This window comes from Saccopteryx leptura, chromosome 9, assembly GCF_036850995.1.
Source record: "Saccopteryx leptura isolate mSacLep1 chromosome 9, mSacLep1_pri_phased_curated, whole genome shotgun sequence".
In the NCBI taxonomy this organism is placed as follows: domain Eukaryota; kingdom Metazoa; phylum Chordata; class Mammalia; order Chiroptera; family Emballonuridae; genus Saccopteryx; species Saccopteryx leptura.
The window spans coordinates 10,178,796-10,206,739 of record NC_089511.1 but is presented as its reverse complement, the minus strand read 5'-3'; the positions used below and the strand labels follow the sequence as shown (position 1 = coordinate 10,206,739).

Below are 27,944 nucleotides of genomic sequence, written 5' to 3'. Positions count from 1 at the left end.
CAACAGGAAACAGATTCAAACGTATTTATTTTGATTTTTACAGACTCTACGTTCACTACCAATCCCGCCACACACGCTGGTGTAATGTGACACCCGGCCTGGGATCACACCTCTGGCCAGGCTGCGAAGCACTGTCCAGCAGGCACCTGTCTCAGGTGGGCAGCTTTCCGAGGGGGTCCCGGGTGTGGTAGCTCCGGATGGTGGGGAGGAGAAGGGCCATGACGCACGCCTCTGGGTGCACGTGCCTGTGCTGTGCTGTGGGTCAGCTGCCACTTGGGATGGCTTCAGACCCTGACTCTGACTTGGGAGTCCCAGAGAGCATTTCCAGGAAGGTTTGGATAGGATCAAGGTGCCCGTGAGACCAGGACAGTAAAAAGCTGAGGTGTGGTGGCTTGGATGCTTGGATGAGAGCCTCATTTTCCAATCACACAGCTGCAATGCAGAAAGGCATCAGGAGGCCAGGCCTGGTATTAGGAACGGAAGAACTGGCCCAACCCCGGGCTACAAGCACCCTGAGGTTTCTGGGTGGCTGTGGTGGTGACTCAGGAGTCATTCAGTATCTTCTTATTAACACCCTGTCCCATGGATGGCACTTCATGTTTTTCAAGCCCTTTAAATATATCCGCAGGTTTCCTTCTGGGCACTCTAGTGTACACCCCTTCTTGCTCACCGGCGCTGGTTCAGACCTGTCAGGTTCTTGAGCTGATAAAGAGATGGAAACAGAGAGAGTGCTGAGGCCTGTCCCTACCCCAGGACTCCAATGGGAAAAGTCAGGATTTCCAAGGCAGCCCACACGGCTATGATTAGGACATCTGACAGACTGGGGTCCCAACAGTCCGCCAGTAACAATAGAGAGGTGGGATATTTGGAGTCATGAGACTGGGACTGAACCACTGTCAGTCTTGTTACTAGATTTCCAGTTCAAGGCTGCTCGGGGCCAGTGACACATGAAAGCCGCCGCACAGGGCCGGAGCGGGTAGGGAGGGCAGGCCTGGCTGGGCAGTACTCACTGTCACTGCTGCGCCCATGAGTCCCTGCACCAGCGCCTCTCCAGTGGCTGTCACCTAGAAGGAGTCAGTCAGGTTGTCTTAAGCCCCCAGCATAAGCTCAAGGGTGAGACAGGCAGGACAAACCCGCAGACCTATTAGTTCCAACAGTGGAGCCAAGAGGGCCCTGTGCACTGGAGGAAGAGCCCATGGACAGCGTAACCACACATGGGCCAAGTAGGGCTCTTTGGAGCGGGCCGGTGTGAGAACGAACCGGCCAGGCTCCCTGGGAAGGCCCTCAGGGCTGTCAGCTGGTGCCGAACAGGAGCACGAGAACAGACAGGGCTCAGCTGTGACCTGAGGAGGACGCTGTGCCTCGTCAGGAGGCTTCCCGAATGGCTGCCCCACTACCTGCTTGACAGTGTGGCCCATGTTCATTGCGTCGTTAATCCGGTTTTCCAAGAAGCGCCAAGTGTCCTCGAAGTCTGGGGAGGAGTCCTGCATCATCACCAGCTCCGTCGTGTTGTAGATGCCGGCCAGCACGGCTCGGCGGCTGTACCAGTTGAACTGCAGAGAAACCCGCCCGGCAGATGGGGCACCATGAGCACAGTGGGCTGGGGGCAGTCGGGGGTGGTTTCTACCCAAAGACACAGGCATGACGGGCTTCCTCCTGATTTCTTCCTTCCCTCAGCGATCTATGGCCCTCTGGACAGCACCAATGTTCCCAGACGTGGCTGTGCGTCAGAATTACCCGGGAGATTGAAGACGCAAGCTCCTGAGCCCAACCTCTTAACAGCGTCGAGTCAGTGGTCTAAAGCAGTGGTCCCCAACCCCTGGGCCGCGGACCGGTACCGGTCCATGGGCCATTTGGTACTGGTCCACAGAGGAAGAATAAATAACTTACATTATTTCCGTTTTATTTAAATTTAAGTCTGAATGATGTTTTATTTTTAAAAAATGACCAGATTCCCTCTGTTACATCCGTCTAAGACTCACTCTCAATCACGTGATACATTTATCCGTTCCACCCTAAAGGCCGGTTCGTGAAAATATTTTCTGACATTAAACCGGTCTGTGGCCCAAAAAAGGTTGGGGACCACTGGTCTAAAGTAAGTGCCAGGAGTCAATGTTTACTAAGCCTCCTTAGTGGTTCTGCTACATCCAGTCCTTTTTGGAACTGCTGGTGAAAATACTAAGCCTTAGGACAGGTAAGTCCCGGGGAGGGTCTATGGTCAGCCAGTTATGATCATACTTTTGTGTGTCCACTAGGAAAGTGGGCGCTGAGACTGAATCGTGGACAGATGAGAACACTGAGGAAGAGCTGAGAGGTCAAGTCCTTTGGCAACTCTGACTGTCCTGGCTCCCCAGAGCACTAGATCAACTGCTTCATGCTTTATTCCTTTAATTTCTTTGCTTTCTAATCTCATTTTCCTACCATCGCTATTGGTGGTATATTCCCACAGGGGAGTGGTTGATTAAAGCACTTTGTTAGAAGTATGGTGGGACTATCTCTTTGCCTCCCCAGCCTGGATTCCATAAAGTACCATCACTAATCAATTTCATTTTATGAAGGTATACTTTAAAATTTTTTTCCTAACAAATATAATAGCATTAACAAGTCACATTCTTTCCTGGTGCCTGTTTAAAGGCTTATCGATCTCTTAGCAAAGCAGGCCAAGATGGGCTGGGAGTGGGAGTTTCTTTTTAAAGCAATGGTGTCTCCATGGCATTGTTTAAAAAAATCAGTCTCAAGAATGTCAGACACTGCGCAATTCTGCTGCAGAATGTAAATTTCAGGAGACTGGGACGGGGGAAAGGATTATAAAACGGCAGCCCAGTCACAAGGCCCACTTGACGCCTCATGTCACCACCACGGGTCAGAAGGAATGCCCACTGGTTTGTGGCTAGAGTGCCAGTTCCCGAATGAAGACAACGTGGACCCCACTGTGGCTGCTGAGGGCCCTTCCTCAAACCCCAGCCTCTCCTCACAACGGGAAAGATGGTGCCGGCCCCTGGGCGGGATCTGAGATCCAAGAGATTTCACAAACTTCCTGAAGAAATGCTTAACCCAAGCTTTTCCCAGTACCCCGCGGGCCTGCAGACAGCACTCACGTCAGTGGACTGGTCCCCAGCGTAATGCCACATGTCGTCCACCATGCTGGTGAGCAGGCTCAGGCTGGTTGGGATGTTGTGCGGGAGCATGAGGATGCTGAGGGCCTGCAGAGAGTGACCGAGAAATAGGTACAGCACGCAGGGACAACAGCTCAGAGGTGGCCGGTGCCGCACTTCTCCACAGAGGTATGAGGGGGCCTGCCCGGCTCTCACCCGGAACCCTGTCTCACCCCGCCCTGGCGGCTGGCAACCCTGAGCGCAGCGGCTGGGGGCCAGAGGCCGGTCCTACGCGCCTGGCCGTCAGCTTCTCAGTCCCCAGCAGGTGGGCATGGGAATGCGGACAGCAGAGGGTATGACCTGCTCTCCCCGAGTACTCAGAGCAAGGAAGACACATGGAGGAAGAAGCAGAGGGAGGAGGGGAATCTGGGAGTGGTTCCTAGGTCCAAATTCTAAGCCCCCCCCCAAGGCGCAGTCAGTCACATTCCTGTCCTTGATGTCCCACTGCAGCCTCAAAATTCCTCCCCAGAACTTTTCTTATTTATTTATTTATTTAGCTTAACTCAAGATGATTTGTTACCTGAAACCCAAACCCTTCACCTAATACAAGCAATAGCACAACCCTCTGGCTCCTCCATTAGCAGACATCAACTCCTGACAGTACAGGCCTGCGCCCTCTCAGCTATACCGTCTCCGGCTGCGGCCTCTGGGAGTCGGACGAGGTCCTGCACTGGCTGGAAAGTCTCCTCTTAGTGACGGAGCCCAGAGGGAGCCGTGCTGGACGCGGAGGCAGCCAGGGCCCTAACGCACACTTTTCATCACTTGAACTGGGAGGTGGGGCGAGGCAAGGCCGCGGGTCTGGACATCAAGGGTGGCGGCACAGGCAGGGGCACAGACTCAACGCTCGCTGCACTCCCTTCACACCTGGCCTGGGGTGTTCACACTCTGTCAGCGGACTGCCTGACACCGCGGGCTCAATAGTGTCCCGGCTGGGCGGAGGACACCCGACGATGTCTGTGTTCCTCTCATTTCTGATGGGCTTTGACTTTGCTTTCTTAACTGAGAGAACGCCACACTGTGACACACTTTGAACAGGAAAAAGGAAGCTTCAGAAAGGGGAGAAAATGAACACTGCAATTCTCCAGCAGCACACTGACAGGCTGAAAAGCAGTCCCGCCCTGAGATCTAGAACGCGACAGGCCCGTTAATGACAAGGGCCAGTACAATCCGCTGACTCTTCCAATCTCCCTCATGGAGTCCTCCCCGGAAGACCTGCCAGCACCCTCAGCCGCGAAGACCCCACCCGAGCTGTGAGCCAGCACCAGGCCTCTGACAGCTCCAGGGAAGGAGACACAGATGGCTCCGAGTCACTCTCTGCCCCGCCCCCCGAATCTGAAACCTAGCTCTGCCCCGTGCACGGAGCATCCCTGGTCTCTGGAACTCAGGGCGCTCAGAGCTGACAGTGTGCGTGTCCACCGTGTGAAAGGTGCCGACAGTTATCAATCCGAATACACTGTTGCCCTGGGGCCTGGATATGGACTCTGTACCCGGGGCCAGTGCTCAATGTACGGGATCAGCATTCTCAGCCTGGTTTCCACTGCGTCCCTCAGGAACTGGTCTGTCTTCCTCTTCCTGGAGGAGGGAAAAGAAAACAGGCATCTCTGGGTCAAAGGCATGGGCTGGGCGCCAAGCCGAGGGAGGAGAGCCTGGCTAGCTCGGGCTGGCCTGACCTCAGTGGTCAGGGCCGGCGGCTGCCTGTCGCTTCCACCAGGCAGCGGGGCTGCTGGGTGCTGCTCTCTCTGGCTCCGCCTGACTGGCCTCCTGGGGAGAGCTGGTGGAGCTGAGTCCCCCGCTCCGCAGCGGCCACCCTGCGCGATAATGCCTGGGACTTACTCTGCCTGGTTCAGCTGCACCAGCTTCTGCTCCTCTTCCAGCACCTGGGCAAGCCGAGCATTGCACTGCGTCACGAAGTGCAGGATCAGCTCACTGCCATCGTTCCCAAACATGCCGGCCGCAGCGCTGGAGAGACCCAGAGACTACGGAAGAGGAGGGGGAGCTCAGTGCTGGCGGCAGGTGTCCTGAGACCTCACACTTCTGACTCTGCCACTTCCTCTTGTTCCTTTGCCTTACCTTTGCGTCTGCTCTCCCGTCAGGGTTCAGACACGCTCGGACTTCCATCCATCTCCCCAGCTTGGTGCACACGCTCGGAGTTCGCCCCCCCCCCCCCCCGTGCTGCTATGGTAACCAATGTCTAGTCACCTGACTCCCATTCTCCTGCTTTGCCTCCAACATCAGGCCGCTCACCTGGTCGTCCTTGCCAGCTCATCCTACCCCACCCTGAAATGGCAGAGTCCCTTGAGGGCCCACATGTCTCTCTTTTCACACTGCACTCCAGACACACCCACGTTGCCCTGGCAATCTCACTCATGTCTATGGTTTAGTTACCGCATATACACGTATAACGCCTAAACTCATCATCTGCCAGACAGCTTGTCTGTGCATGCGTGAGGTCTCCCATTGGTTGACCCAAAGACCACTCATGCTCAACAAAGCTCAAGACTGTACCCATGCCTTCCCGAACCTGGTCCTTTTCCAGTGGCCCTAATCTCAGAAAACGACATCAACAGGTACCCACACAGGCAAACTGGCAACTCTGGTGCCATCTGTCACTCCGTCCTATGTCTTTCTATCTCCAAGTCTACCCACTTGTCTCCATGTTCACTGCCATTGCTCTAGGCCAGAAAGCCCCCTTCTCCTGGGTGGCTGGAAGCAGCCGCCAATGACTCTCTCTGCCTCCAATCCACTTTTAGCCAGCAGCCAAGATGAGTATTCCTAAAGGTCAATTTTCATCCCAGATCTTCAGTTATTCTTAGTAAAAAAGCATAACTCCTAAACGTGACCTTTAGGACCCACCGGAACGGCCTCTGCTGGGCTCCCCAGCCTCACACAGGCATCTCTCTCTCCTCCCTGTCCGCAGGGCTTCCTGGTTGCCTGCGCAGGCTCCTTTCCACTCTGCACGGCTGTGTCTCTGCCTGGCCCTGTCCATCCCCGACCCTCACCAAACCAGGTAAGGCCTACCTCACTCCTCAGAGCTCAGCTCAAGAGCCTTCCTCACCACCTTCTCACCGCCCCCCACATCAGGGCAGGCCCCGCCATTCTGTGTCTCAGTGGTGCCTTTTCTGACAGCCCTCATCACGTTTTATACGAACATATCTGTATAGATGTGTTTAATGTCGCTAGCCCGGAAGCTCAACAAGGGCAGAACCGTCCATCTTTTTTTTTTTTTTTTGTATTTTTCTGAAGTTAGAAATGGGGAGATTGTCAGACAGACTCCCGCATGCGCCCGACTGGGATCCATCCGGCACGCCCGCCAGGGGGCGATGCTCTGTCCATCTGGGGCGTTGCTCTGTTGCAACCAGAGCCATTCTAGCGCCTGAGGCAGAGGCCATAGAGCCATCCTCAGCGCCCGGGCCAACTTTGCTCCAATGGAGCCTCGGCTGCGGGAAGGGAAGAGAGAGACAGAGAGGAAGGAGAGAGGGAGGGGTGGAGAAGCAGATGGGCGCTTCTCCTGTGTGCCCTGGCTGGGAATTGAATCTGGGACTCCTGCATGCCAGGCTGATGCTCTACCACTGAGCCAACCAGCCAGGGCCCAGAACCGCCCATCTTGACCATTAGGACGAGGACCTAGCTCAGTGCCTAGTGCACACTATCTGCTCAACAAAGATTTAAAGGGCAAATGATTAATCAGTGAAAATTTCTTTCAGACTTGAAAGAATGGGCATTAAAATGTGGATAGTAGCATCCTGGGTATCATAGATGATTTTCTCATTCCTTTCTATATCTGTATTGTTCAAAGTCTTCACAAGGAGCACAGAGTGGGGTCATATGGTATATACATCTCATTTACACGACTTCTGTTACCATGCGTGCTCTTGAGAGAGCGAGAGACAAGAGAACCGTTGAGTCAACCAGCAAAGGTGCCCATCGTCCTCTTTCCCGAGCAGACATCCTGCAGCCAGCTTGGGACGGAAGACCGGAGTCTACAATCCCATCGCTCTCCATTCCCACAGACCTCTCGCAGGATGGCGCAGGCCATGCTTGATGATTCTGTACAGCACGGCCTACACACGAGCCGACTGCTTAACCTGTAGCAGCAGTCTATTCCAATGCAGAGGAAACGCTGACGAGCAGACTCATGGAGACAAATGAAGTGCGGTGGTCTCCCAAGTGGTGCCTTATTGGGAGGTTTCAAATATCTTACTTCATCAAGTCTACCATGCACATTTTTTCATTTTAAACAATCCGTTTGAATCGTACAACTGATGATGCGTCACAGCTTAAAGGCTGCATTTTCCTTTTCTGGCGATGCATCCAACAATGTTGCTACTTACAAGTAGTGGCATCTTAGAGTCAATGAAGTATGGTTGTTTTTATCACAGACAGTTCTCACCTAGTGGGTTCTTTAGAACCTAACTCCCAAGAACCAACTCCATCATATGTTCTTTTATATTTAAAAAATAAAAACGACTCTATTTTTACCTTATTGGGAAAGAAACCCCCCAAACAGATAACTCCATGGCAGTGAGGGGTTCCAGGCCAGACTGGAAGATGCGTGAGGCCCTCTGCATTGGCTGAGGTAGCTCCTGGCTGATTCTGGTCGGGCTGTCCCCCCTCACCTATACACACCTGGGCTCCTTCTGCAATCGCCTCCGCCGTCCACCCGTGGGCAGGCACGAACTCCAGGGCAGCCGTCAGGATGCGGTGCTGCAGCTGCTCTTCACTCTCGTGGTCCTCCTCCTCCTCGCCGCCCTGGTCTGTGTACCTGAGACCCAGATCCGAGAGAGACATGGGGACAGAGCCCAGCACCCCTCATCTCAAGGCCTGCTGGCTCATATGCAAAACGAGCCTGACCGGAAACCACAGCTCTGGGACCCCTCTGGGAGGACATTTACTTTTGGGTCAGTATTGGTGTGGCAATGCCAATGCCAACACAGTAAAAATTATAGCACCCTTCCCCTCTCATGCGGTCATGAGAAAGGCAGCAGTGAGCGAGGAAGTCACGCGAGAGGAAGCCGCATGGTCCTGCAGGACCCCGGATTTCCCTGCATATAGCCCTCAGCACAGTTCTTTATCTGTATTTGCACCAGACAGTAACTCCATGATGTCCGAAACAATGATTATATAAATATTATTCACAGGGCCTGGCACAAAGTACGTTCTCAGAAAATATTTGTTAAGCTGAAATGAAAAGTACTTTAATCAGGAGACCAGAAGAATGACTGGGGATCCTCTAATGTCAGAGCTAGAGGAACTTCTCAGTGGTAGAATTAAGAAGAAAAAAGTGTCTAATGGAAATGTAAATTATTACTATCTTTCTGGAGAGCATTCTGACCCACATATGTAACAAATGCTACACATGCGTATCCTTTGACTCACTGTTCCCATTGCTGAGAGAATCACATTATTTTTCATACCAATGAAGGAAATCTAAATATCTATTAATAAAAGATAGGTTAAAGAAATGTTGGTACTGCCACTTGCTGTAATACCAAGCAATTAGTAAAGTAATATGGACTGTGAAGACATTAAAAATGTCCTGTTAAGTTCTGGAACAGCGTCTATTCTGTAATTAATCATTATTATATTCACAGGCTTATATGTGAAATATACTTAGAGAAACATCTTAAAGGATATTAGCAAAAACATTAACAACGTTATTTCTGGGTTTGTGATTTCTGGTCATTTTTGCTTTATTTTTGTGAACTTTTGATGTTTTGCACTGCACAGGCACCATTTCCGTTAAAAGACAACAGGCTCCTTTCAAAGACAGTCTTGAAGATGAAAGGTGGAAGAAGACTAAAGAGGAGGGAGGAAGGAGAACAGATATACCCAAGCAGGCAAAGTGGACAGCAACCGGTGGACTGGCGCCTACCTGGGGGGTGGGGGACGGGAAGACTCAGGATTGGGTGTTTCTTCCCCCTGCGTCTCAGAGTGCTGCTGAGAGAAAGAGGGGGGAGGCGGCTGCTTCTGCTCATCTGAAGACCTCAGCTGCAGGGCGGATGCATGGAAGGCCCGCGGCACCAGGGCTGGTCGGCAGTGGGACACTGAAACGGAAGCTGGCCTGGTCAGTCAGGGACACTTACAGAGAAGGCCCTTTGAGACCTTGGTACGAGGGATGGGGAAGAGGAAAAGCAGGGTGGAGTCCCCTCCAGAACCACTTATCCAAGTGCTGGGTCTCAGGCAAAAATCATGGCAGCCTGACCAGGTGGTGGCGCAGTGGATAGAGTGTTAGACTGGGATGCAGAGGACCCTGGTTCGAGACCCCAAGGTCACCAGCTTGAGTGTGGGCTCATCTGGTTTGAGCAAGGCTCACCAGCTTGAGCCCAAGGTCGCTGGCTCGAGGAAGGGGTCACTCAGTTTGCTGTAGCCCCCCAGTCAAAGCTCATATGAGAAATCAATCAATGAACAATTAAGGAACCACAACGAAGAATTGATGTTTCTCATCTCTCCCTTCCTGTCTGTCTGTCCCTCTCTCTGACTCTCTCTGTCTCTGCCCCCCCCACACACACACACACAAAAGAAAAAAAAATCATGGGAAAATTGGCAACTTCGAGACATGACGTGGAGACAAAAGTATGAACCGGAAAAACAGGAAACCTGGGTTCTAAGCCTGTTTCTATCATTTGTTAGCTGTGTGGTGGTGACAGGCAAACCCTTTCATCCCAGCGAGCATGACTTTAAAGCATGCAAATTAGGAGTAATAATCTCTACTTGCCCAATAGGAGTGAGGCTGAAACAAAAAGCAAAAGTGACTCGGAATGCTTCATATTTACATAACATGGCAAGGGCACTGGACTAGAAATGAGAAGGTTTGAGGACTCTGTAGCGTCAATCTGCTTTCTCATCTGCAGTATTGCAATACCCCATTCATTCACATTAGGAAAGGGCTTCTTGGAAAATACATTAGTGTCTCCCAAGCCCAAGCTCAGTCTACTTTTTCCTTTCCCAACACTGTATTATAAAAAAACTGCAAAAATATGGACAAGTTGAAAGAACTACGGCGTGAACACCTGTATATCCACCACCTAGTTTCTCTACATCTAACCGTCACACTCTTCATCAATCTATCTTGTTTTTTGATACCTTTGTTGTAGACCTCAATATTCTTCATCTCTAAGCATTTCAGCATGCCTATAGTAACTAGAGTTTATTATATATTTACTGTTCCTTTATTGAGGTGACAGTTACTTACAGTGAAATACAAGTCTTAAATGTGTCAATTTGGAATTCTGACAAATGTATATATACACTTACATAACCTGAATGCCTATCTAGAAATGATCACCACCCCAGTGAGTCCCCTCATGTTCTTTGTCATTCCCTACCCACACTGTTGGGAATTTTTACTCTAGTTTTGCCTTCCTAGAATTTCATCTACATTCAACCATACAGTATGTCCTTTTTGTGTAAGATTTCTTTTGTTTGACATATTCTAAGGAGTTATATATTTTGTGTAAATCGGTTGGTTACTTTTTATTGCTAAATGGTATTGCATTAAGAAACACTGTTAATGGCAAGGCTGTGTCAGCGTTGGCTAGTTAAGTAAAGTTGCTATGAATATACTGGCACAAACCTTTCTGTGGACATATGCTTTCATTTTTCTTGGGTAAATACTTAAGGGTGGACTTGCTTGGTCACAGGCATTATTTTTACTAAACATACTTAGTTTGGAGTTTTATATAAAAACAAAAGGGTACTCATTTAAAAAGAAAAACCTATGGACCAACTTAGGGAACAATGATTTTAAAAAGAAACACAGCACAGTATGTGTAAAATTATCAGAATTTAGTGTATGCATAGGAAAAAAAATGGAGCAAATATTCATAAAACTCTGAAAAGGACAGAGGAGGTTTCAAAGAAACAGTGAGGATCCACTGCCATTCACAAGATTTTAGTGAACTACAGGAGAACGTTTATTATTTTATTAGCTATATATTGTCGTTAATGTGTCAATGTATACATTCTATCCATGGAAAGAGACACTGATTTTCCACTTATGGTAGTGATACAAAGTTTCCTCTTACATCCTTTTAAGAACTCAATCGTATAAACCCCAACACTGACATATGGTGGCGAGGAGGAGGACCACGAGAATGAGGAGCAGCTGGGTTTCGAACCTGGGTCCTCTGTGTCCCAGTTCCACGTTCTATCCACTGCACCACTGCCTGGCATCACTGAATTATGGACCTGGTGGGGAAATGACTGACAGGAAACAGTGGACAAGATGCTGTCTGTGGCTGTCTCCAACTCCTTCCCTCGAGTGTGCCTGGCCCAGGGACTTGGCACGGGACTGGGAAACCGGGTCCGAGTTCTGCAGCCCACAAGCTGTGTGACCTTGGGCACCCACAGCCCTCTCTGGGGCTCCGTTAAGTCCATTAAATGGGAGTGACAGGCCTTGCTTCTCCGCGCTGTCCCATCACAGCTGTTGACTGGGCGCAGAGGCCAGCCAGACGGCCGGTTCAATCCCGGGACGCCCGCGCCCTTCACCTCACCTTGCTCGCGAGCCGCCACCACGGCCTCTTCCGTCCCTGCACCCAGCCCAGGTCGGCCCCCCGGTCCCTCCCTCTCCCACCCCACTCCCCAGCTCGGCAGCCTCCTCACCGGGCAGGCACCGCAGCTGCAGGAGCCTCCAGCCCGCCCGGCCGAGCGCGCCGGATACCGCCGCCGCCGCTGCCATCTTGGGAGCGGGCACGTCGCCCACGGCGACGCAATGGGCAGCCCTGGGAGCACAGCACGGCCACTTCCGCCCTCAACGCGCCGCGAGAGCTTCCTCCTCTCGCGAGAGGCGCGTGGCGCGGAGCCAGTTGCTGCGGAGAAGCGGAGAGGGAGTCTCGAGTACCAGGTAAGTGCTGTCCGGGTGACCCAAGAGCTTACCCTCCCGCACCGATCCCCTCCCAACCCACCCTTGTCCCCATAGCCTCCCCTTTCTTACCCCCGGTCCCGTCCACTGGTGGGAAGCTAGCTTTGGCCGCCTCCCTGAGGACCATGGCGGGCTTTTGCCTAGAGAAGCCGCCGTGAGGGGCCGGACCGGTTTTCTCCGGGGCTCCTGGTGCTGTGGCCCCCTTGTCCTTCCTGGCCTGCCTCGTCACCTGCGCTGCCGGCCCGGGTCTGAGGCCCCGGGGACGGCGCGATCCGGAGGAAGAACCCCGAACTGGGGTCCGGGAGACCCGAGTCTGAGACCCGCTTCTGCCAGCAGCCAGCTGTTGTGACCTTGGGCCTCAGTCCTTCTCTTCAGAAGTTTTGGTGGTTGGGGGAACCTCCAGGTTGTAATTTTGAGCCAGTGACTTTCCTGAGCCTCCAAGATTTTGAGTTGGTATAATCAAGTATTTCCTAAACTTGCCAGATCGGGAGAACCACATAGGATGCTTATTAATAAGTCAGATACTCAGGTCTTTGTCCGGTTGTGTTGACTCAGTACGTTTGGGTCTAGTCCAGGCATCTTATTTTAATAAGTGCCCCCGGGTGATTTGTAGGATCTACAGATTTTGGAAAAGGCTGGTAGCATTCATTCAGGCTTGGAGTGCCAAGTTCTGGGTGACTCTGGAAGGTCATAGACTACTTTCTAACAAATGTAAATACCGAGCGCCTCGCTGGGACATTTATTATCAGACAAGGCTTTCTATTCGCAGGAAGATGTAAATGGTTTGGGGATTAGGGATGACTGGAGCCAAGCATGTCATTCTGTAAATTTTGTGTTTGCCAGCAGCTAGACCCTTGTCTTTATATCTGTTTTGCACACTCTTTACCAACCCTAATCTTTCCAGTCACTCTGCTCTCCTCTGCATGACTGGGGGAAGCCCTCCTAAGCCCAAGTGTTAAAATTTCATATCCATATCTCTGGGTTTCGATAAAGCCCTGCCGATCTCTTTATGAGTTGTTGTTTTTTTTTACCCCTGGTTTCTGTCCTCTTCAAGTAAGTCTTTGCAGTGGAAATTCTAGCATTTGGATATCCGTTTTGAAACCTTCCCTCGACACCCAGTGGCCTGGTGACAGCCTTCCATTTCTCTTCCCTGGAGTTCCCTGTGTGTGTGTGTGTGTGTGTGTGTGTGTGTTCATGCATGAACTTCAGTTCATTCCTTTTCATTAAAATTTTCTTTTCTGATAACTGTCAAAATTTTTTTATGCACCTGACTTAAAAGGATTTGATTTTTGGTTTGAATTGATACCCAAACTTCAATCTTAGTTTTTTCTTTTGGCCCCATTCATCCTTAAGAGGAAACAAATGCCTCAAGATTTGATATCTTCTGGGTACCTTAAAAATAAAGAAATGCATTTCCAGAAGTTATTGACAGACATCTGCTGTCACTACCTGCCAGTAACGTTTTAGAAGAGCCATGAGCATGAGTGTGCAGCAGTTAGAAGTGATGTGCTTAACAAACAGGTCCAGTGACGTGACAGTGACTTCTCCACCTCTTTTTAGTTATGAAACTGGACTCTGAGTCACACTTCTAAGTATGTTGATTTAAGTGCTGGACTGATATTCCTCCAATTGTTTTTTTTTGACAGAGACAGAGAGAGGGATAGATAGGGACAGACAGACAGGAAAGGAGAGAGATGAGAAACATCACTTCTTCATTGCGGCACCTCAGTTGTTTGTTGATTGCTTTGTCATATGTACCTTGAGAGGGGGTTGAGGTGGGGGGGGCTACAGCAGAGTGAGTGACCCCTCGCTCAAGCCAGAGACCTTGGGGCTCAAGCTAGCGACCACACACTCAAGCCGTATGAGCCCACGCTCAAGCTGGCAATCTCAGGGTTTCGAACCTGGGTCCTCTGTGTCCCAGTTTGACGTTCTAGCCACTGTACTGGTCAGGCCACCTTTTTTTTTTTTTTAAAGAGAAATTGACAGCACAAAAGTCTAATAATGAAAAACATCACATTTTAGCTTTTAGGTATTTAAAAGATTCTCTCCCATTGTATTAGGAAAAGGCTGGCTGACAGTGGTGGCTGTGCCTGTTTTTGCGGGTTGATGTCTAATAAATGTATTTTACGAGCTCCCTCTTACCATAGAAGATTGGTTTGGGGGGGCTATGGGATGCGAAGCATTTTACATTCTTGTCCTTTACTGACACAGCCCCACTGGAATACTGTATAAGATATCAGAAAGTGCAGCCCTTCGGCTGGGTAGTGCCAACAATGAAAAGGAAGCGTCACAGTGCTCCTGGCCATCGAGATGTGGAGCCTCCGAGATGTTTTAGAACATTATTTTATTGAGCTGTGTGTGCCAGGCTCTGCTGAGTGCCTTACACATTTTCATCTTCTCATTGATTGCTTACAGCAGCCTTGCAAATATGAAATCACCATCCCTCCTTTATTGATGAGAAAAGAGAGAGGCTAATAACTGGCCCATGGCATGTAGCTGTGAACTGGAAGATCTAGTGGTAGCTAGAACCCCAGTGCATCTGTATTCAGAACCTGTGCTCTATAAAATTCTGCCTCCATAAAGGTTGCTGAAAAGGTCCAGACTTCTGGGGTTTTGTTTTTCTGCAGCTAATAGGTAATCTCTGGCCTTCGATTCTTTCATGAGTACAGTGCAGTTATAGTAGTCACTGTTGTACGGGGAACTTGTCTTTCTAGTGCCCCAAGGGATAACCTGTTCTAACGTCATTCTAGAAACAGGTCATTTGTTTCTTATAACTTAATATCCAGCTGTTCGTTCATATTTCTATCTTCCCTGGCTGGTCCTTAAATGTGAGATCGATCCCAAGTTGCTCACCTTAAGGATTAGCAAGGCTTCTTCCCCAGTATCATGTGACAGTAGAAAGCTTAAAAGTTTTTATTTTAGGGATTTGAAAACCATAATTCAGTGACTCAGAAATCCTGATTTTCTGGTAACACTTGGCATCCTTGTACTGCGGCCTGTGGTCAAGTCAGGATGATAAAGAGGGCGCATTCCACACGGGAAGAACTAGATAAAAGATATGACAGAGTGAAAATGCAAAGGGTTTTCATAGAACAAGGAGGGATTCTCTTTGGAGAGGTGGGAAATAACCATGGAGCCAGAATATGAACGACCTGAATCCATAGGACGAAGGAGTTCTGATTTCGCTCTAGGAGAGAAAACGGTTAGTAACTCCTTTGGGAAATGAGCAACAACATCAAAGCACTGGAGCCGCGAAGGATGACAGGCTAACCTGGGCATGTTCTGTAGGCAGAAGAGCAAGTTAGAACACTTTTAAGGAAGAATGTAGTGGACATGGCTTAAATCCAGTCCCAGAGTGTCTATAGTGGTATAATTGTTACTTGGTTAGCCACCTCTGCAGAAGACATGAGCCTTCGGCATAAGACTGATGATCCCTGCTTGATGTCCCCACCACAGCTTCTGTCTTGATGTCTTTTATGAAAGCTCTTTGAAGTTGGAAACTTTGTGGCATTAATGTTTAAGAAACTAAGGAGGAACTGAGTAGAGTGCTATCTCCTGACCTAATCTCTCTGTGAGCGCATTCTGTATTCATCTGAGTATCAAGTGGAAGGAGAAAGTTGACCCACCGAGGGGAAATTTCCGTAGGATAAAAACATGGGCTTTATAATCATAGGGTCTTTGATTCAAACCCTGGCTCAGGGGTCCCCAAACTACGGCCCGCGGGCCACATGCAGCCCCCTGAGGCCATTTATCCGGCCCCCGCTGCACTTCTGGAAGGGGCACCTCTTTCATTGGTGGTCAGTGAGAGGAGCATAGTTCCCATTGAAATATTGGTCAGTTTGTTGATTTAAATTTACTTGTTCTTTATTTTAAATATTGTATTTGTTCCCATTTTGTTTTTTTACTTTAAAATAAGATATGTGCAGTGTGCATAGGAATTTGTTCATAGTTTTTTTTTATAGTCCGGCCCTCCAGCGGTCTGAGGGACAGTGAACTGGCCCTCTGTGTAAAAAGTTTGGGGACCCCTGCCCTGGCTCTTACTTCCTCCATACAACATTTACTAGTTGTGTGACTGGCAGAGTCAGTGGCCTGTGTTTGTAAAACGGGAATACTACCTAGTTTAAGGTTGTTCTGAGGTTCAATTGAGATAATGTATATAAAGTGTTTTTGAACAGTCTGGCCAATATTAAATGTTAAAGAAAGATACTATTGATCATTCCGATGAAAGGAAAAATATCCAATTTGGTAAATTTAATAACTTGTCTTAAAAAAAATGAAGCCTGTGGTTGGGTTATATCTGCCAATTTATTTGCCGTCCTTGCTGAGTCATATTTCTGTCTAATGTCCTGTGTGTTTTATATTCTGGCTAAGCTGAGTTGTCTCACACCAAAGAGGAAGTCATCTTTCTACCTTCAACTTCCTAACTTGACTGCCAAGTCAGGATTCTCACCAAGGAAGCCACCTGCCTTGTCCGGGTATGTTGGGGTTATGAACCTTGGGATAATAGGTTCATTTATTCAGACTCTCGAATTGACAGTAAGATTTTCGAATGTGGTCAGCAATCCCTGATCAGAATTAGGTTGTGATTCTAACCATACCCAGTAGTGCCATGTGGATGAAATTGTGTTTTTGTCTCTGCTCGGTCCTGACTGTCCTTTGGCCTGTGGTTTTAGGTCCACAGCACTGGCAGAATGGCAGACTTTGGGATCTCAGCAGGCCAGCTCGTGGCCGTGGTCTGGGATAAGTCCTCCCCAGTGGAGGCCCTGAAAGATCTGGTGGATAAGATTCAGGCGTTAACCGGCAGTGAGAGCCGAGTGTCTGTAGAAAACATCAACCAGCTGTTGCAATGTAAGTGCCTACCCAGATTGTCTTTACGGAGGGGGTGGCTGGGGACGATGGGTCAGTTTCAGTGGAGTGCTGCATTCCCGTCATCCTTGACAGCTGTTTTTCTTTTGGATGGCACCTGACAGTAGAGCTAGTCACTCTCTTGTTTTTCAGTAGAGATATAATGGACTCAGTAGTGTAGCTGATGAGTTGTATAAGCATGTTTTTATTTCTTATTAGATACTCCAGATTTTTTTTTAAGAGAGCTTACTTTTTATCCAGCTCCTTTTGACTTCTTTCCCTGAGCTTATTGAAGGCTGTGAAATGAGTGAGACCGAGGGAGAGCAGGACAGAGCGACATTGCCCCTCTTGCTAGTGAAAGGGGTCTCATAGCATTTGCTGAATAGGTGGATATGCGTTCTACAGGGCCAGGCCTGGAGCCTTCCCGGGGACTTGGGTGGGAGATGGCTTGTGGGGTCCAGGTGATGCTCATAGAATCTTCCTTCTTTTCAGCTGCCCACAAAGAATCCAGCTTTGACATGGTTTTATCGGGCGTCATTCCTGGAAGCGCCACTGTGCACAGTGCTGAGACGTTGGCTGAGTTGGCCCGGATCCTTCGGCCTGGTGGATGTCTGTTTCTGAAGGAGCCGGTAGAGACAGCTGTCGGTAGGAAATCTTCACGTGAAAGGCTAGACTTTCACAGAGTTGAATCTTTAGGTGTGTGTGCTGCATCTCTCTGAGCAGGAGATACCATGTGGTAATCAATATTCCTGTAGCCGAACCTTCTCCTTAGAGATAGATTATTGTCAAAATCTAAAGCAACACATCTGAAGAAACTGTGATCTATGACTTGTTAGTTAGTACAACATTATAAAAGGAACCTGCCTATCTGAAACCGCTGGGTCCTTCAACAGGTGAACAGTTAAACTTCGCTGTCTCTACCGTAGAAAACGATGCAACAGTATAAAAAGGAACAAACCTCATATGAGCAGCAGGTTGGATGAATCTCAGGGGAATCATGCTGAGTGCAAAAGCCACTCTTAAAAGTTACATGCTGTCTGATTTCGTTCATACAACATTCTCTTTTTTCCTCCCCAATATTCTTGAAATAACAATGTTATAGATCAGGGGTCCCCAAACTACGGCCCGCGGGCCACATGCGGCCCCCTGAGGCCATTTATCCGGCCCCCGCCACACCTCCGATAGGGGCACCTCTTTCATTGATGGTCAGTGAGAGGAGCGCAGGATCCATCCTCATCCTGTGCTCCGGGAGTACTGTATGTGGCGGCACCACAAAGTGCAGCATGGCTCATGTACAGTACTACTTCTGGTGACGTGGGATGCACGCATCCCGGCTCCGGAAGCGCATCGTATCACCTGTTACGGCTAGCAGTGACAAATATGGAACCAGACATTGACCATCTCATTAGCCAAAAGCAGGCCCATAGTTCCCATTGAAATACTGGTCAGTTTGTTGATTTAAATGTACTTGTTCTTTATTTTAAATATTGTATTTGTTCCCTTTTATTTTTTTTTTAACTTTAAAATAAGATATGTGCAGTGTGCGTAGGGATTTGTTCATAGTTTTTTTTATAGTCCGGCCCTCCAACGGTCTGAGGGACAGTGAACTGGCCCCCTGTGTAAAAAGTTTGGGGACCCCTGTTATAGATGATGGAGAACAAGTTGGTTCTTGTGGGGGAGGCGGTGGCTATGGCTGAAGGGGTAATGGGACATTCAGTATCCTGATTGTGGTAGTGGTGGCACCAATCTTACAAGTGTGCTAAAATTGCATAGAAACACACACACGAGTGTATGTAAAACTGGTAAAATTTGGATAAGCTCTGTGGACCGTCAATGTCTGTTTCGTGGTCTTTGTATTGTAGTAGCACTGTGTAAGATGTTTCCATGGGGAAGTGAGGAGAAGGCTTCTTGAGACCACCCTGAAGTTTTAACTTCCTGTGCATCCAGAGTTTTGGTTGAAAAATAGTGACTGGAATTCAGGGAGTGAGGAGATAATTGATTCATGGGAAACTAATGATAAAATCCAAGAAATAGAAATCTCTTTTTTTATTCAAGGGAAAACATCAAAGAATTATTCATTACTGAATTTAAGCATTTTTTATTAGACTTTCTATAAAATTGTGATGACTTATTTCATCCAGTAAGATAATAGAAATGAAAGTATTTTGAAATGTATGAAGGTGTTTATGGGGAAACAGACTGTGATGTGTGTGGCAGATGTCAGTGTTCTTTGCTGGAAATGTAAACCTTGGGTGGCTAAAACAGTGTCTTTTGGCAGAACTATAAAGAGAGAAAACACTACTTGTTACTGTAGCGTTTCTAAGCCTCTTTCTCAGTCATTATCTAACAACCCCTGGAAGGTCAGGTATTGGGAAGAAGCAGAGAGCCCTAAGAACGATAATAAAATTATTATATAAAACTTAAGAGCATTGGTAAGAAAATTTTGAATAACCAAGTCAAATTAAAATATCACTAAAATATATGTATACATTAAGAAGAAAAGGTTATTGTTGTTGAAATCCCTGCTTTGCCTGTAAAGCTATTGATTGAGGGTTTTTCTCTTGGCAGTTGACGACAGCAAGGTGAGGACAGCCCCTAAACTGTGCTCAGCCTTGACTCTCTCTGGCCTTGTGGAAGTCAAAGAGGTATGTTGGTGGACGGCCTCCTTTGCTGGGTACTTAGACCTTGCGTCACTGTGCCCAGTGTCTCTTTGTCAGACGGTAGAAATAGAGTCGGGGAAATGACAGGCCTAAGGGTGAGGTGATAGGTTTGCTGAGACAGGAAGTAAGTTGAGAAGTGCATTGCATGTGCGAGACATGCCTCAGAGGACAACCGGTGGGTAAGTCTCCTTGGAGAGGCTGGGGCCTCAGGGGGTTGGGCCTATTCTGGTCTCCGAACAGGTTTAGTGGTGGTGACCCTGAGGCAGGCAGAGCAGGACACGGATCTGATGGGTGCACATCCTGGGCCCAGCTGAAAGGCAGGCCCCTAGATCACCCTCAGCCATTTGGTGGGAGGCTGGAGTAGGCTGGAGGGGGAAATCCAGTGTTGGCAATTCATTAGAAGTTTTTGTTGTTGTTGTTTTGTTTTTTGAGAGAGATAGGGACAGGGAGGAAGGGAGACAGATGAGAAGCATCAACTTGTAGTTGTGGCGCCTTAGTTGTTCATTGATTGCTTCTCATATATACCTTGACCAGGAGGCTCCAGGTGAGTCAGTGACTCCTTGCTCAAGCCAGGACCTTGGGCTTCAAGCCAGCAACGTTTGGGTTCAAGCCAGCGACCGTGGGGTCATCTCTATGGTCACACTCAAGTGGGTGAGCCTGTCCTCAAGCCACTGATCTCGGGGGTTTTGAATCTGGGTCCTCAGTGTCCCAGGTTGACTTTCTATCCAGTGTGCCACCACCGGATCAGGCTCAACAATCGAATCTAAGAAAACCAATGAATATGGAGAACAGACACAGACTCAGAGTAACAAATAACATCTGACGGATGTCAGAGGGGAGGGCGTTGGAGAGATGGGAGAAAGCGAAGGGAGAAAGAAGTACAAATGGGCAGTTACAGAATAGTTGCGGGGATGTGAAACGCAGTATAGGGGATATAGTCAGTAACATTCAGTACCTGTGGATAGTGTCAGATGGGTGCAGGAGTTATTGGGATGCACTTAGTAAGTTATGTGATATGTAATTGCTGGGGTGTACACCTGAAACTAATATAAAATAAAAATTATTTTAAAATGGCGGAAAAACACAATATTCAGTGCTATAGATGGGCTGTGATTTATTAACTGCTCTGTAATTGTTAGACACAGAGATCGCTACTGTTTTGGTGACACAGCACCCACACCTATTCTACCGTCCGCTGCCGCCGCCCGAGGAACATAGAAAGCATGTCCTCCTCTGTGGTTCTTTTCCTCGTAGGATGTGGATTTTACTCTCTTGATGGTGGGCATGCTTCCCCTCTGTAGGTTGGGGTCCTAATCAACAGGACCGTGTCTGATTCATCTATCTAATAATCACCCCAGCCCCCACAGTGACTCATAGGGCCGTATGCCTAATAGACAGATACTTAATAAATATTTTAAACTTTCCAAAGGATAGGCTCAAAGTAAAAACACAGGCAAAAGTTATACTGTAGGGTTCTTATTTTTATTTTTTAAGACTTTATTCATTTTAGAGAGGGGAGAGAGAGAGAAAGGGGGGGAAAGAAGCATCAACTCCCATATGTCCCTTGACCAGGCAAACCCAGGGTTTCAAACCTGCGACCTCAGCATTCCAGGTCCATGCTTTATCCACTGTGCCACCACAGGTCAGGCTGTAGGGTTCTGATCAATGAGAAAAGGGTATGAGGCATGAGGTGGTGTCTGTTACTGCCTGTTGCTGTCCTGTTTGTCATCACATCCCCCCAATCTGTGTACTTCAAATACAGAAATGAAGCCCTGGCCGGTTAGCTCAGTAGTAGAGCATGCCTGGCATGTGGAAGTCCTGGGTTCGATTCCTAGTCAGGGCACACAGGAGAAGCGCCCATCTGCTTCTCCCCACTCCCTCTCTCCTTCCTCTCTGTCTCTCTCTTCCCCTCCTGCAGCCAAGGCTCTATTGGAGCAAAGTTGGCCTGGGTGCTGAGGATGGCTCCATGGCCTCTGCCTCAGGCACTAGAATGGCTCAGATCGCAGTGGAGCAGTGCCCCAGATGGGCAGAGCATTGCCCCCTGGTGGGCATGCCGGGTGAATCCCGGTTAGGCGCATGTGGAAGTCTGTCTGCCTCTCCCCCTTTCTCACTTCGGAAAAATACAAAACAAAACAAATAAACAGAAAAACAGAAATGAGTACTTGATGCAATCTAGGTGGGCATAGAACATCATTTTGCAGAAATAGTGTGGCCTGAATCTTTCCATGTCTTGAATTCCAGCTGCAGAGGGAGTCCTTGAGCCCTGAGGAGATACAGTCTGTCCAAGAACACCTGGGTTACCATAGTGACAGCTTGCTCTCTGTGCAAATCACAGGCAAAAAACCCAACTTTGAAGTGGGTTCTTCTAGTCAACTTAAGTTTTCTGTTGCCAAGAAGTCTTCTCCTTCTGGTAAGACCGGACATTCGTCTGTCTCAGTAGACCTGGAAGGACACCTTAGAAATAGAGCCAGTGATCTTAGTGGGGTGGTGCTAGTATTTTTAGAGGATTATTAGTCCTTCCTTCATGTCTGTCGTTTCCAAAGGGAAGAATGTTTAATACACTGTTGTCCTGGGCATTTTCCAGCCCCAAACTGAAATAATGCCCAGAGACTGTCTAGTTTAGCCCCTCTGCACTGGGGGATGTTGCAGCCTCCAGCTTTTACAGGCCTGAGTCAATGGTTTTGTTAATGAAGTCTTTTCAGGCCCCAGAATATTGACATTTATCCTCAGAAGACCTCGTGGTCATGGTCGTGGTCAATGTAGATATGAGTACCCTGCTCCTCTTCCCACGTGTCCTCTACTTTTGTGCCAGTAAAGTCGGCTTTTCTTTGAGGATCCAAAGACACTTGTAAAAATATTTCTTCTGCTCAGAAAATTTTGCTCTCCCATTCCGCTTTGCATTTCCGATTAGTTTTTTAATGCCTGAATTGACAAAGTTGTCCCATCTGTGAGATGCGCAAAAATTCATAGGTCTGTTCACACTGCTGTTTTGAATGTCCAGCCTACATTCAAGGAATCCTTTGGAACCCTAACCCTTGGGTTCTTATCCAGGAGGGGTGGGAATAGTTTAGGTGAGCGGTTTGCCCTGAGAGGGTCTGAGCATGCAGTTCTGAAAGTGATCACTAGGGGGTAGTCTTACCCTAGGCCAGGGGTTGGGAACCTTTTTGGCTGAGAGAGCCATGAACACCACATACCATATTTTAAAATGTAATTCCGTGAGAGCTATACAATGACCCGTGTACGTTACGCATTATCCAATAAAAATTTGGTGTCCCGGAGGAGAGCTGTGATTGGCTCCAGCCACCCGCAGCCATGAACATGAGCGGTAGGAAATGAATGGATTTTAATACATGAGAATGTTTTATATTTTTAATGTTATTTTTTTTACTATTAAAGATTTGTCTGTGAGCCAGATGCAGCCATCAAAAGAGCCACATCTGGCTCGCGAGCCATAGATTCCCGACCCCTGCCCTAGGCCCATTTGAGGATCAGCCCGGCATTGAATGGGGCTGTGAGCCCCTTCCAGCCGTTCCTAGCCATCTCGGGGCCTATAGAGGAACTGAGGGGGTGTGAGGTTGGTGTTACACTGCCACCCAGGGCCCTGGAGCTTGTTTTCCTGTATGGAAGAGGTTTACGTGAGGCTCACGCTGTGCTCTTCACGATGCTTTTTGAGTCTCCCGTTTAATCTTCAGTCCCCTGCAGTAGGTGGAGGGAGACCCGCTGGCCCCAGGTTCTAGGATGGAAACTAAGATAAGGAGGGGGAAGCAATGTAGAGTGGAAGTGAAAGCATTAGACAGAATTGCATTTGTGGCTTTGTGTAACTGGCCCGAAGATCTAAACCTGCTTTCTCATCTTTGAAATTAGGATGCCAGATACTTCCCTCTTAAGGTTGTTGCAGGATTGAGTCAGATGATGTAGGTAAAATGCTCCATATGGTATCTGGTACAAAGCAAGGGCTTAAAGGATGGTGGCTTCCGTTACTATCATAGGGACTGGCCAAGGTCATGGCTTTTGTAAGGGGTAGAGCTGGGCCTTGAACCAGGCCTTTGACTCTCAGTCCAGTTTGCTCCCCGCTCAGTCTCGGTGGAAAGCACCTGTTTGCTTTAGTCTGTGTAAGGCTTGTTCGCAGAGCTCTTTTCTTTTGTTGGTCGGACTCAGCGAAGCCTGCCGTGGACCCTGCAGCCGCCAGACTCTGGACGCTGTCCGCCAATGACATGGAGGACGAGAGCTCGGTGAGTCGGCGCTGAGGTCGCTTGACTGCTTTCTTGAGGCCCCACGCTGGGTGTGAAAGTGTGTGGTCTGGAGCGGCCTCCAGGACGTGTAGGTGTGGAAGTATTTCAAGCCCAGCATTGTGGCTGTGCCTGTCCCTGTCCCCAGCATTCTTGAATAAGAGGCACCTCTCCACGAGTGGCCCTTTAAATTCCTTTCAGCATGACTTTCGCCCCCAGATTTTCTGGTTCTTACCTCATGTGATCTATGAGAGATTCTCGTGGAGAGTTTGTCAGTGGAAATATTTTCAGTGGCTCCCTTGGGCGAGTCATTGACACTCACTTTTAAAAAGCAATATGTATTTCTTTATCTTTGATCAGTGCTTCGATAATAAAGTTCTTCGTTTCCACAACTGTCAAATTTATAGTGGCGAGCAAAACAGGTCATGGGTCACCTCCCTCATAGGACTTGCAGATGAATTGCTCACACGTTCATCAGAGTTACACAAATGGCCCTTTTCTCTGGAATTCTAGTGAAAATATTCCCCTTTCCTCCTGACAGCCCTTCATATACAGGATAGGGCAAACATGGGTTTACAGTTGTTCACGTGGAAAATAATGCAACAATTAATAAATAGTAATATAGGAATTAACTTTCATGTACTCACAGCTGTATACCTTCATCTGCCCCCCCTGCGTAACTTCTCTTTGCTGTTCCTGCCCCCTGCACCCATACACGACCGTGTTCATTGTAAACCAGTTCCTAGTCCTCTCACCTGGAGCCTCTTCTGTGTGCACGTAGTTCCCCGTGGTGCTCAGCTTGATCACAAGGGCAAACCCGAAGTAGGATGGTGGGCGCCCTCCTTCCACGATGGCATAGACTGGCCCCCTTCGCCATGACCGCCTCAGCTCTTCACGAGCACAGACCAGGACTGTGTCCCTAATGCTCGCACACTCTCCAGGACCTCATCGACTCCGACGAGCTGCTGGATCCGGAAGACTGGGAGAAGCCCGACCCGGCCTCGCTGCGGGCCCCTTCGTGTGGAGAGGGGAAGAAGAAGGCCTGCAGGAACTGGTGAGTGTGCAGGGCGCAGCGGCGTGCTCCTGCCAGAGGCCTGGATCCGGCGGGGCGTCGCAGTGCTCTGCTACGAGGACAGCACGGGTCTCGCTGAGACACCGGGCACACGTGCGGAGGGTGCGATAATCGCGTAGTGAAGTGGACAGCACGGGCCCCAGGTTAGGAGTCAGAGATGTTTCTGGTCCCTTAGCATCTCCGCCATGGGTTCTCGGCTGCCTGCCCCTCTTCCCAGCCAGGCGTCACCACCCCAACTTTGTGATAATCATTCCCGGCATTACTGATAGTGTAACTACCCACATGGGGATCGTGTAGCTGGGAAGAACTGACTACTAAGCCCCGCCCGGACTAGGCAAGGAAGGATCAACACTCCACGTCCATGGAGGCTCCCAGGGAAGATAAGACGGACAGGGCTGACGGGCCTGGCTCCTCTGGGCGCGGCCTCGGCATTTGTGTTACCCGCCTGGCCCGTAGGCATTGGAGCGAGGACACCCCGGTGTGAAGAGAAACGTCCTCGAGCACATTTCGGCATGTCCGGAATTGGGAGTGTGGGTGGTGGCCAGCCTCACTCACCAGCTACTGGTTTCCCCCAGCACGTGTGGCCTTGCCGAAGAACTGGAGAAAGAGAAGTCCAAGGAACAGATGAGCTCCCAGCCCAAGTCGGCTTGTGGAAACGTAAATATCTTACCCAGTGTCCACGCCCCTCGGGGTATCGGGCGTCGCCCCACACTGTGCACAGACTAGCTTCAGCTGTATGTAACTCACTGCCCCTGTATTTTAATAACAGGCCGATACATGAGAACTCGGATGTGGGTCGCCAAGGGGCAGCGAGTTGACCTCTTAAGGGAGGGTTGGCATGCTCATGCCCAGGCAGTGGCTCTGGTGCCTTCTTTTTGTCCCCGTCTTCCTACTTCCTGTGGACCTGAGGCTCTTCAGCTGTCTGGCTGAGCTGACTGTGAGTGGACCTGCTGAGAAGATAGAAATAGGACCTCCCAAGGAGCCTCTCTAAACCGCTGTGTTCCTGGACCCTGATCTTAAAGACTTAGTGTTTGGGTCCCCACTGGCCCTGCAGGTGCGCCTGGCCGTTCCCTCGGGCCAGTGTGGCCTATGAAGTTAGGGTTCCCGTTCTTCCGGCCTCTGCCTCTGCCCCTGCCTCTGGGCTAACTTCCCGGTGTGGTTGTCTGTTCTCTCAACAGTGCTACCTGGGCGATGCTTTCCGCTGCGCCAGCTGCCCCTACCTCGGGATGCCAGCCTTCAAACCCGGGGAGCAGGTGCTCCTGAGCCATAGCAATCTCAACGATGCCTAGGGGCCCTGCCGGGACACCTGCACCTCGGCCCACTGCCGCCCTCAGGTCCCGTCTCTGGATTTGCTCCCTCTCTGCTGGGGCGCCCTCTGCAGGGAGGGTGCCGAGTGGCCGTGGGGTGCAGGCTGGGCAGTGATGCTGTGGATCAAAGGGCCGGGGTGTCATGGGGCGCAGCCACCCTGGCCAGGCCGGTTTCTCCACCCAGTGTTAGGGAAGCGGAACGTGTCCTGACGAGGTCTCTCCCGCTGTCAAAGTGTGACCGCCGCACTCTGAGCCCGGGCTCCTTGTGTGTTACACTCTGGGACGGAGGGCCCTGCCTTAACTCTGCGCTCTGCCAGTGCCACTGCTCGGCGTCCAGAGTTGGTGGTTCACCCAGTGTGCAGTTCCTGGTGACATGAGTCAAGTGTCTCATGACGTCAGGGCACCCAAGGAGCCACTCAGCGGGTCGCAGTGATCACAGCCAGAGTCCCTGCACCCCTTCCACCCCACCCCACCCCTGTTCTAGCGTATTGCCCCTGTGTTCTCTTCCTCTGCAGTTAGTAAACCTGAGTGCTTCCGTGTATCAGTTGTGGAGAGGGGCTGTGTGTGCGTGTGGTGTCTGACAGCCACCCAAGCTCACTTGGACCACAGAACTTTGTCTTTTGGAGAGACCTGTGTCACGCACAGACAGGGCCAGTGCTCCACTTAGGGACCGATCCTCCCTCCATCTTCTTCACAGGAGTCCAGGGTGATGAGAATGTGGAGGAAGCAGGACAGAAGTGTGAGCCCACAGAACATCTCTGAGCAGGAGGCCCTCGGCTCTTGTTACCCACCCACACTACTCGGGGTGGATCTGAGAGACTGGATTTTTATATGTTATCCATAAATAAACGTGTTCTGTGTTCTTATTCCTGGGAACTTGGCTGGCTGTTTGCATTTGCTATCCTGGTCCCTGCTGGTATATTTCAGTTATGGGCATGGCTAGACTCTAGTTTGACTGCAAAGGCCCTGTGGTCAGCAGTTCTGAGATGACCCCCAGAGCCCCGTGCCCTTGCAGAATGCCCTGCCTTGCATTTGAGCAGGACCTGTGAGCACGATGGGACTCACCACTGTGGTTAGGTTACACTATGTGGCAGAAACGAGGGGACTTTGCAGATGTGGGTTCCTAACAGACCTTCAGTGAACAGGGAGATCATCCTTAGGGGCCTGACATAAGCGTTGGTCCCTTTAAAAGACCTGGAGAACGAAGAATTTGTACTGTGGCTTTTTTCTGGCTGCTGTGTTGTGGGGGGTCCGCGGGCACGGAACTGCGAGTGACCTCCAGGAGCCGAGAGCAGACCTCAGTGACCATTGAAGAGGAAGAGGGCCGTCAGCCCTGCTCCCAGAGAACAAATGTGAACCGAACGAGAGGACTCGAGTGCCCAGTGAGAGCCGCCCAGCGAGACCCTGCTCCAGGCTGAGGGCTCTCATTGAAGAACAAAGTCAGACCCCGCACTCCATTGTAACGGTTTCCAGGGGCGCAGGCTGACCGGCTGGAGGGAGAGCCCCACAGAGGGGCTGGGCCTGCAGGAAGCACCTTGGTTTTGGCAAAGGAGGATTTGTGACTATCCAGCCAGCGGTCAGTTGTGTGGAGGGAGAGGAAGCTACTAGAACTGTTTCCAGGTGCTGGTAAAGGTACTGCCGGGTGGAACTCACACACTTGGGGGATTGGTTTGGACAGTTACACCCGGTAGTGTCAGCTTCTTGCCCAGCCCTGCTCTGCTCTTCCCACAGACCCCCTCGGGCCCACCCAGCCCGGGCCTCCCACCAGGGCCTGCCTACACCCCCTCTAAGGCTCGGGGGTTTTTTGTCCCGGTCG

At 49.9% G+C, this 27,944-nt stretch overlaps 2 protein-coding genes across 2 annotated transcripts; one reads left to right on the top strand and one right to left on the bottom strand.

Moving 5' to 3' along the window:
* Positions 1–8: 8 nt before the first annotated feature.
* COQ9 (coenzyme Q9) lies at positions 9–11,909 on the bottom strand. The gene is made up of 9 exons (XM_066349880.1): positions 11,757–11,909; positions 9,028–9,199; positions 7,782–7,917; positions 4,989–5,131; positions 4,643–4,727; positions 3,099–3,203; positions 1,398–1,553; positions 1,011–1,064; positions 9–702 (listed from the first exon to the last, which is right to left on the bottom strand). The coding sequence occupies exons 1-9, from the start codon at positions 11,830–11,832 to the stop codon at positions 667–669; spliced, it is 963 nt and encodes a 320-aa protein (XP_066205977.1). The 5' UTR covers positions 11,833–11,909; the 3' UTR covers positions 9–666.
* Positions 11,909–27,004, top strand: LOC136381317 (anamorsin). Its single transcript, XM_066349881.1, has 11 exons — positions 11,909–11,997; positions 16,387–16,490; positions 16,689–16,863; positions 17,353–17,505; positions 19,429–19,505; positions 21,762–21,930; positions 23,679–23,752; positions 24,691–24,803; positions 25,397–25,478; positions 26,000–26,393; positions 26,613–27,004. Exons 3-10 carry the CDS (start codon positions 16,707–16,709, stop codon positions 26,108–26,110), a joined length of 936 nt encoding a protein of 311 aa, XP_066205978.1. The 5' UTR covers positions 11,909–11,997; positions 16,387–16,490; positions 16,689–16,706; the 3' UTR covers positions 26,111–26,393; positions 26,613–27,004.
* Positions 27,005–27,944: the final 940 nt, after the last annotated feature.

Coding starts and splice junctions, on each gene's coding strand:
- COQ9 (XM_066349880.1), bottom strand. CDS start 11,832: ATGGCAGCGGCGGCGGCGGTATCCGGCGCGCTCGGCCGGGCGGGCTGG. Junction 7,918..9,027: donor TCCCGTCCCCCACCCCCCAG/GTAGGCGCCAGT, acceptor TCTGGGTCTCAG/GTACACAGACCAGGGCGGCG. Junction 1,065..1,397: donor TGGGCCACACTGTCAAGCAG/GTAGTGGGGCAG, acceptor GACTCCTTCTAG/GTGACAGCCACTGGAGAGGC.
- LOC136381317 (XM_066349881.1), top strand. CDS start 16,707: ATGGCAGACTTTGGGATCTCAGCAGGCCAGCTCGTGGCCGTGGTCTGG. Junction 19,506..21,761: donor GCCTTGTGGAAGTCAAAGAG/GTATGTTGGTGG, acceptor CTTGAATTCCAG/CTGCAGAGGGAGTCCTTGAG. Junction 24,804..25,396: donor AAGAAGGCCTGCAGGAACTG/GTGAGTGTGCAG, acceptor GGTTTCCCCCAG/CACGTGTGGCCTTGCCGAAG.